Source organism: Molothrus aeneus, chromosome 2 (assembly GCF_037042795.1).
Source record: "Molothrus aeneus isolate 106 chromosome 2, BPBGC_Maene_1.0, whole genome shotgun sequence".
Lineage (NCBI taxonomy): Eukaryota > Metazoa > Chordata > Aves > Passeriformes > Icteridae > Molothrus > Molothrus aeneus.
Genome location: NC_089647.1, coordinates 30,927,531 through 30,942,178, shown reverse-complemented (window position 1 = coordinate 30,942,178; position 14,648 = coordinate 30,927,531). Strand labels below are relative to the sequence as shown.

General features: G+C 44.6%; 1 protein-coding gene across 5 annotated transcripts in view; it reads left to right on the top strand.

The window, feature by feature from the left end:
* The window catches only part of TENM4 (teneurin transmembrane protein 4), a 741,938-nt gene extending 728,734 nt beyond the window's left edge, over positions 1-13,204 (top strand). For all 5 annotated transcript variants that reach the window (XM_066572311.1, XM_066572312.1, XM_066572314.1 and 2 more), the window contains one exon: positions 5,632-13,204. In XM_066572311.1, the coding sequence (XP_066428408.1) occupies positions 5,632-6,390 (759 nt within the window). In that variant the 3' untranslated portion in view covers positions 6,391-13,204. The remainder of the gene's footprint in view (positions 1-5,631) is intronic.
* The last annotated feature ends 1,444 nt before the right edge of the window (positions 13,205-14,648 follow it).

Sequence of the window (14,648 nt, the reverse complement as noted above, 5' to 3'; positions counted from 1 at the left end):
TCCAGGCATCAATACACACTCCCAGACACAGTCCAGTCCTCCTTGTCACTGTTGTCTCTGTATTTATTGGTGAAGCATGTGGAAGAAAATAAAAACTTTTGAAAATTTCACATAGGAAATGACAAAATTAAACCAAGGTAAATGAAAGCGCAGGCAACCTTTTCAGTTAATAAGACTGATCAAACTGTAAAATGGTATTGCAGAGCATACAGAGTAAGCTCCAGATCTTTTGTCATTTAAAAGCAGCCTGGACAAGGCATTGATCACTGAATGATGTACCACAACTTTCTCATCTCCATGTCTTCTGATTCCTAGTTTCTCTGGGTCACATACCTCCTTGTGATAGACAAAAGTATATTTGAGCTACTCCACTGGCATTGCTGATAAAAGCTGGCCTAGCAGATTAAGTCTGTTCTTTTATCAGAGAGAAACAACTAACAGGAGCACAATAACAAAGCAACTAACACCCATAAATGGCTGCTTCATCTCTCTTCAGAGTACATAACCAGAGGGCCCTAGCATCTCCTTCCAAAACATTTTTGGTACTTGCCTTGCCAGTCTGGAAGACAGGAGACATAATTCTGACTTTGAGCATCCGCCACCTCAAAAACAGCCAGCATGTCATAAGCCTTGCACTAACCCCCTAAAGCTCTGAAGTGACATTTAAAATCCAATACTCCATTGTGCAGCACTTCCCCCCTCCTCCCCACAACTGTGAAGCTGTCACTAAATTGTTTGTTGAACAAGTTCAGTGTTATTGGCCACTGGGGGACTCTGGGTGACCTCTGGCATATTGTGGAACTGCGGCACCTGAATCCAATTTCTCTTCAGTTGTTTGTTGGTTTGTTTTTTTTTCTCCCCTTCCTTGTTTTGTCTTGTTGAGCTGTCAGGTAATTGTTGGAGCCAGAACAACTCTATTTCCAGGGAGGGGTGTTTTGGAGTCAGCACTTGTATCATTATCTACATCCTGTTATAACTACCATTCTCTCCATCCCATGGGCACTGTCTCCAGGAAGGGTCCTGTTTTCTGCAGTGCCTGTTACAGCTTTGCTGGAGAAGTAGTTTTTGGCATCCCCTCTGGAGCAGCATTTTGAAGGCAAGGGCTGCTCTGAGATGCTCAGCCAGGACGTGAGCTATAAGGCTGTGCTTTCTGGCAGAGCTTCTTCCAAGGACAATCTGTTTGAGGGACTGGCTCTGACAGTGTTCATCATTCAGGGAAGGTATCCTGACATTGCAGTTGTTTTGGCCTGGGCTTGGACTGTCACGCTGTCTGCACATCTGTCCATCAGCTCCCAGTTATGTTTTACAAATGCAGTGGTCAGTTTTCAAAGAATCCAATGCAGGGAAAAGAGTTGAAGTCTCAAAAACATTAAGCTCTTGAGGCTATATGAAAATAGATGAGAAGTCCATAAAGTGATGAGCAAGAGGAGGAGGCAAATCCTCTTACTTCTCCACACTTGAAATCTGCTTAATGAACTCAACCTCATTATCCCCATACAGTCATATACAGTGGTGGGGTGGAGGAGAGACCTGTCCTCTAAGCCCTGAGTTAGTGCTCCTGTTTGGCTCATTCCCAGCCAGCCAGCATCCAGAGCACTGGCCTTGCTGGCCCATGGCTCACCTCTGCTGCACCACACATCACCTCTCATACAACCCAAGAGCCTGCAGTGCAGCCATGCTGGTGGGCACATCCAAATGGAGACTTGTCTCCAGGTGCTGGCCACGTGGAATATAGGGAGGAGGCTGATGGCGGAACAATGGCTTTGTTAACAGAGAGCTACAGGGTAGGTAAAAAGAGGGCTTATAAAAAAGAAGGAGAGCAACTTTTTACACTGGCAAATAGGGATAGGTCAAAGGGGAACAGTTTATAATTAAAACAGTAGAGGTATAGATTAGATGTTAGGAAGAAATTCTGTAACCAGAGAGCAGTGAGGCACTGGCACAGGTTGCCCAGACAAGATGTGGATACCCCATCCCTGGGATTGTTCAAGGTCAGGTTGGATGGGGCTTTTGGCAGCCTGGTCAAGTGGGGGCATCCTGGTGGGGGGGTTAGAAGAAGATCATCTTTTAGGTCCCTTACAGACCAAGCCTTTCTGTGATTCTGTGATAAATAGGAAGGATTTAAAAATGAATCTTATATCAGAGAAATCATAACTTCCAAACCTTTTGGAAAAAGTAGCTTTCTGCATTGTAAGCCATATGGTGGTAAGAGAAACACCTATCTGTCTATAATGGCACAAGGATAGGAAGAAACTTGAAAACATGTTCACGTATTTCACATCTTGGATCCTTGATGGGAAATTAAAGCTTTCAGTCTCACACTGGAAGGCGGTATTTAAAAACAACAGATGATAGGATCTGCTGATGGTATTTCAAATCCTCAAGAGGTGCTGGCAAAATACAAGAGGCTATTCGGAGATCCTGGTAATGTGCTGCTCTCCTGAGCTTTGTGCAGCAGAGAACAAATGATGAAGGTCGTTCTCTTCTCTCCAAAGGGTTGTTACTAGATAAAGTGAAATGTCACCTAAGGACATCTGATTAAAAAAGACTGTGAGGAAAAACAAACCCAGCATATTTGTCACTCACATCGAGCAACAAATATTGAAATAAAACAGCGATGAATTCCCTTCTTTCTTCTGTAAAACTGGTTTATAGATGCCTTGGTTTACAGTTGCTAAAAGCAGCAGCAATTTTTAGAGAATAGCACATGCCATTGCAGCTTTGGATGGAAATTTTCTGTTTCTTTTCCTTGGCAGTTCATTGAAATGAGTTCTAAGACTGAACAGAAATGGTAATTTCAAAGTCAGGGATACACTGCTTCTTTGAACTATGTATAATCTGTTTGCCTCCACCCTCTTTATATTCACAGCACAGCATACACGCTGGCTGTGCTCTGGTTTGCTTGAATTTGTTGGTTGGGGTTTTTTTCTGTTGGATGTGGTTGCTTTTCCTTTTAACAGAATGCTGTTCCCAAATACACTCTTTTATCAAAGAAATGCACTCAAAAAGTCATTTCAAAGTCATCCTGGGCTTGTTTTCAAGGTAACAGAGATGCATTTGGTTATTGAAATAGTTGATAGCTAATAGTTAAGTTTGAGCAACCTGGTGTAGTGGAAGTTGTCCCTGCCTGTGGCAGAAGGTTTGGAACTAGATGATCTTTAAGGTTCCTTCCAGCCCAAACCAGTCTGTGATTCTAAGTGATGGTGAATGTTCAGCGTTACAGCTTTGCACATCTCATTTCCTACTTCCCTATGTGAAAAAAAAGGTGAAGAGAGCCCAGAAGTAACCAGTCCTCAATAGAAAACCCTTTTTTGATTGTGTTCTTGTTCTTGATTAAGACACCTGAAGGTAGATCTCTGCCTGCGAATTTTGATATTATGGTGGTGTCCAGGTCCACTGGTTTGTTGGGGCAACCTAATTTGGAGACATTAATAGAGGATCTTTACCTAATAATTTGCTCATAATTGAAATACTGGAGTTCCTGCAGCTTATCAAGAATAAGGTGATGAATACAAAATTGAAGGGGAACAGGGGCAATTTCTGATAGGAATTATTAGTCCATGCCCAGTACTGCCTGACCTCCCCGAGCTCCCTTCTCCAAGGTGATAATCAGTAGATGGTGCAATTAATTCCAAGGACTCTTTATCACTCACCTGCTGGTAAACAAGGCGATGTATATGTATATGGTGATACATAAGTGATCACAGGACATAGCAGTGTAGTCAGAAGACCTGATTTACAGTTACTCCTTGAGTGAGCAGTGATTTGGTATGAGCGCTGAGAGATGCCTTTTCCCATCACTGGTAAATGTTGCTGAGGCAAGTTGGAAAGGCAGCATGACATACAAAGTGGTTAAGGGACCAGCTAGAGTCAAGCCCTATGAGATACACCTGCAAAGAACTTTCCATTTAAACTTCTTTGAAGAGGAAGCAGCTAATTACCAAGGCTGTGCGGTATGCACTTCTTTAGGACAGTAAGTGTTTCATGAAGCCTAGAAGACTAATTGTTCCATGTCCATCATCACTGACATCTACATTAATTACATCCATTTTTTGCATAATTAGAGCACTTGTGCAATTGACAGAGAAGCTGGGCTCGGCTCCCTATCAGTCTGTTAATTATATTGCTCTCTAGGGGATGTGTGAGATGCCCCACAGGCAGGATGGAGAAAACCAGAAAGAGCTCCTTTTTCATAGGAAATTGGTTCCTGCTCCACCTGCTATGCTATCAATCAAAAAGGGAAATGGAGAAGGTACACCAGCCTGCTCAGCACTTTGAACAAAAGTAATTTCTGGGAATTTTAATGTTCTCTTGAAATTGTATTCCTCTATTCCCTTATGTTTTCTCTTTTAACAGTCAGAACTGCTCAAAACTTCTGAGTAAGTGGCAATGCTCAATCCCTTTTTTTTTTTTTTTTTTTTTTTTTTAATACTTTATGACTCTTCCCTGGAAATGGCCACCATGGAAATGAGGGTTTATTTCACTTCCCTTGTTATGTTACAAGTCTTGTGTGAGAGTCCACACTGAAATGCCTGCATCATCTGAATTGTCTTCTTGCACCCAGGAAGTGAATCTCTAGTTCATGGACAGTTTAAGGCAATATCCTTCATGGGTGTTTAATTTCCTCAAAATAATTGGAATGGAGTAAACTTTGTAGCCTGTTTTTAATCCTGAGTGTCATTACATTATTGAACTGAGCCATTGGCAGTGCCAGGAGAATTTTGTCATAGAATCCTCTTGCTTTTGTGAAATTTGAGCAAATAATTGTTCGTGAACAGGAGTCTGTAAGTCAGCACTGCCATGAATTGATGGGAGCATTTCCAGACCATTTTGCAGTAATGATGAGCTGCTGACTCGCTGTGTGCTTGCTCCATTATACCCTAACAGCAAAAGTGACTTTGTATTTCACCAGACTGCAAATGATCTGGGCTGTTGTCTCTCAGTTTTACTTCAATATAAGCTAAAACTTGAGCATCAGGTGTGGTTGGCTTTAACTCAGGGAGCCTGGCAAATTGTAGAGGGTTTCCAGGAAATAAGTTTTGGATAGAATGCCTTCCTTGAGTTTTGAACAACCTGCTTTGGCCAGGCTGAAATGGAATATGGTTATATAGGTTATATATAGGTTATGGCCTCTCTGAGGGTCATACAAGTCATGCAGGGCCTTTGAAGGCAGCACAAGGAGTTACAATGTGGAGTTAAAATAGAAGAAACTTTTACAAATACTTCCACGTTTCACAGAAAAGCTGAAAGCATTTGGTAAAGCATCATGGCCACAAGACAAATTGTTTCTTATATGCAGAAGAACACTGAAACACAACCTAATTATGCATCCAAACTCAACGCCCACAACCACTGAGGCAAAAAAATCATTGTCTACCTTTACATCCTTCAGTCTACGAGATTAAATACAGTTCAATTTTCAGAAACAATGAGCATTAGGAGGGGACAACATGTCTCTCCCATGAAAAGGAATTAAATTTTTGAAAAAATATGATAAGGGGGAAAAAATAATGGAGCTCTTCATTACATATTTCCAGTATGTTCTCCTGCTCTCCAGCATCCTAATAATGCTTTTGGGTCATCAGATTTCTCTTTCTAATACGTCATTCTCTTCTTTCTCTCCCTGCTCAGTCCATTTTGGGGGTCCAGTGTGAAGTGCAGAAGCAGCTGAAGGCTTTTGTCACCCTGGAGCGCTTTGAACAGATCTACAGCTCCAGCATCGCTGGGTGCCGGCATGTCAAGAAGAACAAGAACTTTGCTTCTGGAGGCTCCATCTTTGGCAAGGGTGTCAAGTTTGCCATGAAGGACGGGCGAGTGGCCACTGACATCATCAGCGTGGCCAATGAGGATGGACGGAGGATCGCAGCCATCCTGAACAATGCCCACTACCTGGAGAACTTGCACTTCACCATTGACGGGGTGGACACACACTATTTCATCAAGCAGGGGCCATCGGAGGGTGACCTGTCCATCCTGGGCCTCAGCGGCGGGCGGAGGACCCTGGAGAACGGCGTGAATGTGACAGTGTCCCAGATCAACACAGTGCTGAGTGGGAGGACTAGACGCTACACAGACATCCAGCTCCAGTACGGTGCACTGTGTCTAAACACGCGCTACGGGACCACCTTGGACGAGGAGAAGGCACGCGTCCTGGAGCTGGCCCGACAGCGCGCCGTCACCCAAGCTTGGTCCCGGGAACAGCAGAGACTGCGGGATGGGGAGGAGGGTATTCGCTCGTGGACAGAAGGGGAGAAGCAACAAGTGCTAAACACGGGCCGAGTACAGGGCTACGATGGCTATTTTGTGATCTCAGTGGAGCAGTACCCCGAACTCTCAGACAGCGCCAACAACATCCACTTCATGAGACAGAGCGAAATGGGCAGAAGGTGACAGAGAGGGTCAATGCGGTGACTTCTTGCCAAAGACAGCTACTCTTTTGTGGCCACTTACCTGACTGTGTTGTACTCAATCCTTTTTCTAAACTGAACAAGGTGGGGTGGGAGGAAAATAGAAAGAGAAGGAATAATACAGTTGCACTGTAACTCATGCAACATATTTTTTCCCGCTTTAATTTGGCCTTCATGCATTTTTTGCAATGAACAGAAGGTATATTTTGCCGTAGTGTGATCACAGTGAAATTTACTGTCTCTTGTCCTTTTTTCTGTTTGTTTGTTTTGGGTTTTTTGTTTCTTTTCCCCCTCTTTGTGAGGAATTTGAAGTGGGGAGTCGTCAACGTAAGTCCTTAGGTGTAAGTGCGAAATGGGTGTCTGTGCTAACTTGTGTCATCCTAACCCTTTCTGATTTGGGGCAGGGACATAGCCTTCCACCTGGAACAGGGGGAGCCCATGGCATGCCAGAGAGCTCTTCCCAGAAAGAAAGGAGATGGAAGACAACGCTGATTCTGATACTCTGAAAGTGACCATCTGAATCATGTGCCTCAAAAGGGACCTTACAAGTAGTTTTCACGTTTCACTTGGGACATAAAGTGTTTCTTTGGGGGCTCCTGCTGAGCAGAAATAGATTATAGAGGCAAAGGAGCTGATTATATTACCTTGCAAGATGATTCTCTTCCTTCCTGAACTGGAATAAAAAAAGAGAAAAAATTGGTCTTTTTTCATTATGAGAGTAGATACTTTTTGGGTTTTTTTGTGTGTGCGCAAATCCTGGTTTTAGTTAAATAACCTAGCAAAAGCCAAGAAAAGGGACTCCTGCTCTATTGAGAAAAGCTAAAATAAATCCTCTCTCATACGTAGAGCTGTTCTATAGGTGGATTTAATGCACCCATGTTGTACATTTGCTAATGGCATAACTTCATTAAATGTATAGTGTTTCAGTACATGAGGCTACGTGTTTAACAGTCCACTGTGCTGTATCTGATAAAACCAGTTAATTTCTAGGAAGCTGATTTGAATTTAAAAGTAGTTATAGTATCCCAGTGACATACCACTGAAAATTAGAGCCAAACCCTGCTTTTCCTGATTCTGGAGCTTGTATTTATTGGCTGGGAAATGCAGTTTGGAGTAGCATGCTGGCAAGTCGTTTATGACTATGGCAGATAAATGTCTCCTGGGGACTTTGGCAGCAGGGATTTTAAAATGTTTAATAAGTAGCAACAGCTTGTGCGTGGTGGGACAAGAAGGAGAATATTGAAATCAACCCTCTCACTGTTTCTTACATGAGCTCAAATTTAATGGAGAGCCCACTTGACTGTTAGCAGTGACGAGGGGGAGGTTCAATGGAAATGCCCACTACAGAGAGGACCAAGTGCTTTAATAAGAAACTGCTGACAAAGTTGCTCGGCATGCTAATGTAATTTTTATTCACATAACCTCTGTGCTCTGGTATTTGCAAGAGTCCTTGAAATTCAAGGGAGCAAGGAGATGAGCTCATCATCCTCTTCCCCGCCTGAAACAGTCCTGTGCTGTTCCTGCAGGCAGAAGTGTTACCCCACCTCTCAGTGGAGTTCTGGCTGGAGGTGGCCAACCCTGGTCCTAGATAGATGCCTCTATCACACTGATGCCTGCATATGTCCTGACTGTAAGAGCTCTCTTGTGTCTCTCTGGGAACAGCTCAGCCCTGATTTTTTTTTTTTTTAAATTCCATCCACTTTGGCTTTTCCCAGTTCTGCAGAGAGATAACCCAAGACGTGCAAGTCCATGCCAAGGCTGTTTCCTTACTCAGAGTCCTACAATGCACCTGTGTACTTGGAGGCAGCTCTTCTGCACTCATGCCACCACCACTGCCATCCTCCAGCACAGACTGACACCCCTCTGCAGGATCTCAGCCCCAGATACAGCGGGGGCGTGTGTTGGCCATGCAGTCCTCGAGCAGTGAAACATTGGCAGCCCTGGTGCTCTCACGGTTTCTCCGTAGAAGCCAGCTGCCAGCTCCGTCTGCCTTGCCTGTCTGTTCCCCGGTGCTTGCCAGGAGGAAGGTGATGGGATGGAAATTCCCCTAACAGACTGTTCCTCCTCCATTTCTGAGTCCCTAATACCTTTGGCTGTGTGGCAATGACCAATGTTATGGGTTTGATTTTCTGCTCTTCTCTCCTGCTTGCAGCAAGGGTGTTGATGCTGGTGCTGTGTCCCAGCGCTGTACTCTGAACCACCCTTTGCAGCACACAACCTTTATTACTTTGGCAGGAGTGAACCACAGGCAGCTGGAAAGGGTATCCAGTTCTGGCAGAGCCAGGTGGGAGAAGACATGTTGGCCAGACCTGCTCCAGGCTTTTACAAGGGAGCAGTTGCTTTGGCAGCTGCCTGCCAGGGATGGTTAAAAGGCCATGGCATTGCCACCTGTATGGTATAAAGTGCTTGGCAAGTCTGGGTTGCCCTGAGGATGCACAGGTGGGGGTCAGGGGCAGTGTTAACCAAACCAGCAGTAACCACCTACTCAAAGGAAGCAGCACCTTCTTGCCAGTGCTGTCCAGCTCCCTGCTTCCCTCTCTCCAAGTCACACCAGGGACAAATCCCTCTTAAAACCTCAAACTTGTGATGGCTGTGAGTGTCTCAAACAGCATGAATGGAACAAAAAGAGACCTGCAGGAGGCAAGGTCAAAAGGTATGAACCCCTGGTAAAAGACCCACAGAGCAAAGAGAGCTCTTTGTGCCTCCCATTTACACTGTCCCATTCCAAGCAGCTCCAAAGAAAAGTGATGCTTCTGTATCCATCTGCATCCATGTGTTACAATGCTAAGAGGTGCAGTGCAAGAATAAATGAGCCATTTTTCCACGGAGTCAAGAAAAGAGATTGGAGTGTAAAATATTCCTACTGGAACCCTGCCAGCCTGAGATGGCACCTCTACAGCCTTACGCAGACTCTTCAGGTTATTACATGAGCTAATGACTTTGAGGAGTTCACCCATTTTTCAAGAGTCTCCCAGTCCCTCCATGCTTGTCCAGCATGCCCAGAGCCAGGAGCCCAGCGCTCTGTGCCATGGCCAAGGCAAGACCCTCGTGTTGCATTTTTCTGCATCCTCAAGCAGCATTGGGATGTGACTACACCTGTCTGCCTGCCAGGTCTATGACAGTCTTGGGCCTGCAGCCGCTATGGAAACTATGGACGTTGTATCAAAAGGGGGGAAAATATATCTGTAAAAGTATATATATGTATATGTTGCTCCTTTCTATCAAAACAAAAATTTTAAAGGGATGGCTGTCTAATACTGGGGACAAACCTGTCCAAAGACAGCTACTACATTCCTGAATCCTCAACCTCTGTGAAAGCTTTCCACCTCACCTAGATGGCAAAACATTTTCAGTCCTGAAGCACTAAATTTACCCATTCATTAGTGAAAAATGCTTTTTCTACAGGATCCCAAGTGCATTTCCACTTTACTGATGTCCCTGCAGCTCCTTCCCAGCCTTTTTGTTGTCCATTTTGCCTCCCCATGGGACCATTCTGGTTGCCTGGCCCTTCTTGCTTTGTCTGTGTGCAGGCGTGAAGTAATTTATTGCTTCCATAAGAGTGGAAGGTCTTGGGTGCAAATCCCACAGCACTAACTCCCTATCATAGGATCCAAGATTGGTTTGGGTTGGAAAGAACTTTAAAGATCATCCAGTTTCAACCGCCTGCCATGGGCAGCAACACCTTTCACTAGACCAGGTTGCTCAAAACCCCATCCAAGCTGGCCTTGACCCCTTCCAGGGATGGAATATGCACAGTTTCTCTGAGCAACCTGTGCCAGTGCCTCACCACCCTCACAGGAAATAATTTCTTCCCAATAGTTAATCTACTCTCTCTTTTTGAAGCCATGCCACATTGTCCTGTCACTCCATGCCCTTGTCAGAGTCTTCTCCAGGCTGAGCAACTCCAACTCTCTCAACCTGTCTCTATAGCAGAGGTGCTCCAGCCCTCTGAGCATCTTAGTGGCCTCCTCCAGACTTGCTCCAACAGCTCAACATCTTTCTTGTGTTGAGGGCCCCAGAGTTGGATGCAGCACTCCAGGTGGGATCTGGTTAGGGCAGAGCAGGGGGCTGAATATCCTCCCTGGCCCTGCTGCCCACGCTGCTAATGATGCAGCCCAGGACACATTTGGCTTTCTGAGCTGTGAGTGCTCACTGATGGGTCATGTTGAGCTTCTCACCCAACAGCACTCTGTTTTTCTCCCTAGGTATGCACTCCATCCATTCTCTGCCCCCTGTATTTGTGCTTGGGATTGCCCCAGCTGAACTTCATGAGGTTCACACCAGCCCACCACTCAGGCTTGTCAAGGTCCCTCTGGATGGCATCCCTTCCCTCCAGCATGCCAACAATTGCTCTAGATGATGTTTCAAAGGCCCATTGAAAGGTGTGGCAGACCACCTCCCTGGGAAAATGTCACTGTGCTTTAAGTCTCATGTGCTTTAAGGTTTGATTTTTGAGAAGTCATCTTCATTCTTGACTCCCAAAAAGAGGACTCAGCCCTCACCAAAAGGAGTTCCCCATCAAAATACAAAGGTGTAACTTCACTTACTTTCAACTCTGGTCTTGTCTCCAGTCCAAAGAGTGGTGAGAAGGATCCTGACCAAATCTCACAGCTCAGAGGAGAAAATGCAGTGCTTTGGAGCAGAGGCTGCATCTCTCAGTGAGAGCAATAAGGAGCAACAGCTCAAGTCTTCAGTAGCTGGAGCTGGTACTGAAACATGCTCCATTTGAAAGGACGACAGTGATGGGACCTACTTGGTGTGGCATCCAAACATAAGCAGTGCCATGAGGACTGTGCAGCTGAAAAACATCCTGTGAACCCAGCCCAGGGGCAGAAGAGCAAGACTAATTAGGCATCACGAGAAATGCCACATTTGCTTCCTCTTAGATCTTTATTTTATTTTTTTCCCTTTCAACTGGAGATTGGCACTTGGAAAAATCATTAGGCAGCAGTGACCGGAGGGAGTCACGCAGCTCATCATATCTTTGTCATCACAGCTATTGATCAGAGCCACAGTGAAAATGGGCCAACAATGCTAAACAATACCAGGAGAGAGCTAATGAGATGAAGGTCATTAAGAGCCCGGTGCTTGATTCAGGTTTAGAAGACACAGATGACTGGGAGCAGTCCCTGAGACACCATTTGGCCGTAACTTAGGAACACTGAGGGATTTCTGTAACATATCTGTAGTTGCTTTATTGAGCATAGGGACCAGCATGAAATTCTGCTCAGTCTATTATACAGACAGTGTAACCAGAATAAATCAAAATTGTTCAAAAAAAATAAAAATCTAATAAAGTACTTTTTCAGCTGTGACTTGTAAGTGTCACCATGATGGATGGCAGCGCAATCCATTATTCAAAGACAAGGCTCTTAACATGAAATTTTAGAATTCAATTTTACGATTTACAGAGAGGGCCCCCCTCATATTTACGGCACAGCAGTCTGTTTTGATTCAATCTCGGCGTAATTGAAACCAGGGCCAGGGATCATGGTTAGTCCTGTGGCTGCTTTTTAAAAGGGGAGGAGAAATGACTGCCTGTAACATTAATAATGGAGCTAGGGAGATCACATTGCTTGTTAAATTTTACTCAGTTTATCTCCTCGCCCTGGTGGCACTGCCAGACCTGGTGAATATGAACACTGTGCCTCCATGCCAGGGATGCATTTGATAGGATAAAATCTGGCTGCCATGTGGCCAGCAGCATCCTCCATCCCACAGTGAGCATGGCCTGGGGCATTTTTGCTCCTGTTGCTACAGTCCTCCACAGGACAAGCTAGATTTTCAGTACCTCTTTTTATTATAATCACTCATTTTATTATGATCACTAAATAGTCCCCCGTTACACCAAAGAATTTTCATGAGTTTTGTAAAAATAAAAAAATAACCCAAAGCCTTCTTGTGTTTGCTTTTTTTTTTATTTTTTCGTTTGTTTGTTTTGGGTTTTTTTTTTCATCTCTTGAATCTATTTAAATAAAATTACTTGCGACTGTAGAGCAAACTTCAAAAACTTCAAACAGACACCCTGGGGGCACAGAGGGCCCTGTCCAGGACCCCCCTTCTCCCTCCTGAATGAAGGGCCATTGCATGTCCTGGGGGCCATTTCCTGTGGCAGTTTCCCATCCTCTGCCACCCCAGTCAAAAACAACCCAGCCCACCCTTGGGAAATCTTCTGTGTTTCTTTTGTACTCTCCTTTAATTACCATAAAACTTTGTGTTCCTGACCAAGTGTTAAATAGCTCAGCTGTTAACTCCCATTCCAGAGGTCAGTCCTTTCTGGGGAGCATAGAAAACGACAAATGAAAACTAACTAAAAAAATATATACATATATATATATATAATTTTTTTTCCTTAGAGATGGAAATTGTTCAGGCAAACACTAAAACTTTCAAAAAAGAAAACTAAAGTGTTTGGACAGTTCGTAGATATTGTTGAAATAACCAATCAAAGAATCACACTTTTCTAAAAAGTAAAATGTTTATTTTGTGAGAGGACTTCTAATGCAGCTCCAGCCAAGAAGAGGACTTTGTATCAAAGCTGCATCTGTAAGCCCAGCACTGAAGACTCTTGTCATTACCCTGTGTAATAATTTTCCTGAAGTCTGGAACTAATTTTTTGAGAAATTTTTTTTTCTCGATACTTTGTGTTTCTAATACTGTATTCTTGACTGTGTAAATACAACCAGGCTGTAAATAAGTGCAGATGTAGATACCTTCTAGAAAAAAAAAAAAGCAAACAGACAGAAATGACCATGTGTAGCCTTCAGTGACAAATAAAAGAATATTTTGTGTTTAAATAGTGTTTTCTTTTTTTTTCCGTGAAAATGTTGGATTTCTTCACCCCAGCTGTTTGGTCCTTACATGGGAGATGCACCTGGCAAAAGAGTTGACCAAAATGTACCCCCACTCCTGAAATTTGTACTTAAATGTGCATTTCCCACCTGTACATAGGGTGTGGGATTGCAGGGGCCCCAAGGCTTTGCCAGTCCAGGAGGTGATGCTTGGGATTCAGAGCCTCCCTCATCTGCGGGAGCCCCCATTCCAGTAGAAGGATAAGCTAACTGAGAAACTACACTATGAGCTCCAAAAGATGCTTAACAAATCAAGATAGCATTAGATTCTATGATACATGCAGCAGAAACCTGTGCATCTGATCCTCATTCATGCAGAGGGGGAAGAGAAGCTGCTGCAGCACATTCCACAGTGACCCAGGGAAACTCCCTTGCGATTCTTGATACTGCCTGGCCCAGCCCCACTGGCAGCTTGCTCCAGTGCTTCAGACAAAAATCCAGAGTAACTTCAGGAAACGGGCCAAAAACGTGTGTTCAGAAAACATGTGTTGAGGGAAGTATCCTTGGTGGTCCTTGGGGAGAACCTAATGGGAAAATGAAGCATAGGACTGGGCAGTGATCACTGGAGGAGGAGTGGGGAGTTGCTATCCAGCTTTACTGCCTGAGCATTGTTCTGCTCTCCAAAACCAGGTGAAATTGGGTCTTTTAGAATAAAGCCCAGTTCTGTGTGGAATCCCTCTCCTCTGGAGGTAGATGGCTGTGATAGGGGAAATAAACAGCATCTCTCTTTCTCCCTTGACACCAGGCAGAGCCACAGGAACCAGGTGAGGCCACTTTGCATGTACATCTTGAGCAAGGTGAGGGGAGTCCAGCTGCTGGTGGATATTGATGCCTGCAAGGTTTCCCTAAGGTTTCTACCCTTACTTGGCCATTCCTTGTGGGATATTATCTTCTCCACCAATATGTCTTTTCTTTCAGGGCCCTGTTCCACAGCCTTCATTTTCCAACTGCAGCTCCTCAAGCCATCCTGCAAAGCAAATGTCCCCTTGACACCAGCCAAGTTCCCCCTTTGCTCTCTCTGTGCTATGCTGAGCAGGATGGACTCTTGCAGCCTCATGGCACAAAGTCCACTTTCCAGCTGCTGGATAGTCTTAGTTTTTCCATCCTCTGACATGCTTGGCCACCTTACCTTAAGCAGGATAGTTTAAATTACCTTGTGCACAGGGCCGGGTCTCGCTCCTATGCTCATCAGAGATTTTTATCTCCAAAGGAAGGCACTGGCCCCTTCTTTTTTGCCCTAGAAAGTGGCTACTGAGATAATTACACAGCAACCCTGACATCCCCCCTGAGCCTCTGGTTTCCCATGGGTCTGGTCTGGTCTGTTTTCTCCAAATCAGATGACTTAGTTTGCATCAGGCTGTTACTCATGTGCCTTTTCCTAAGCTGTGCT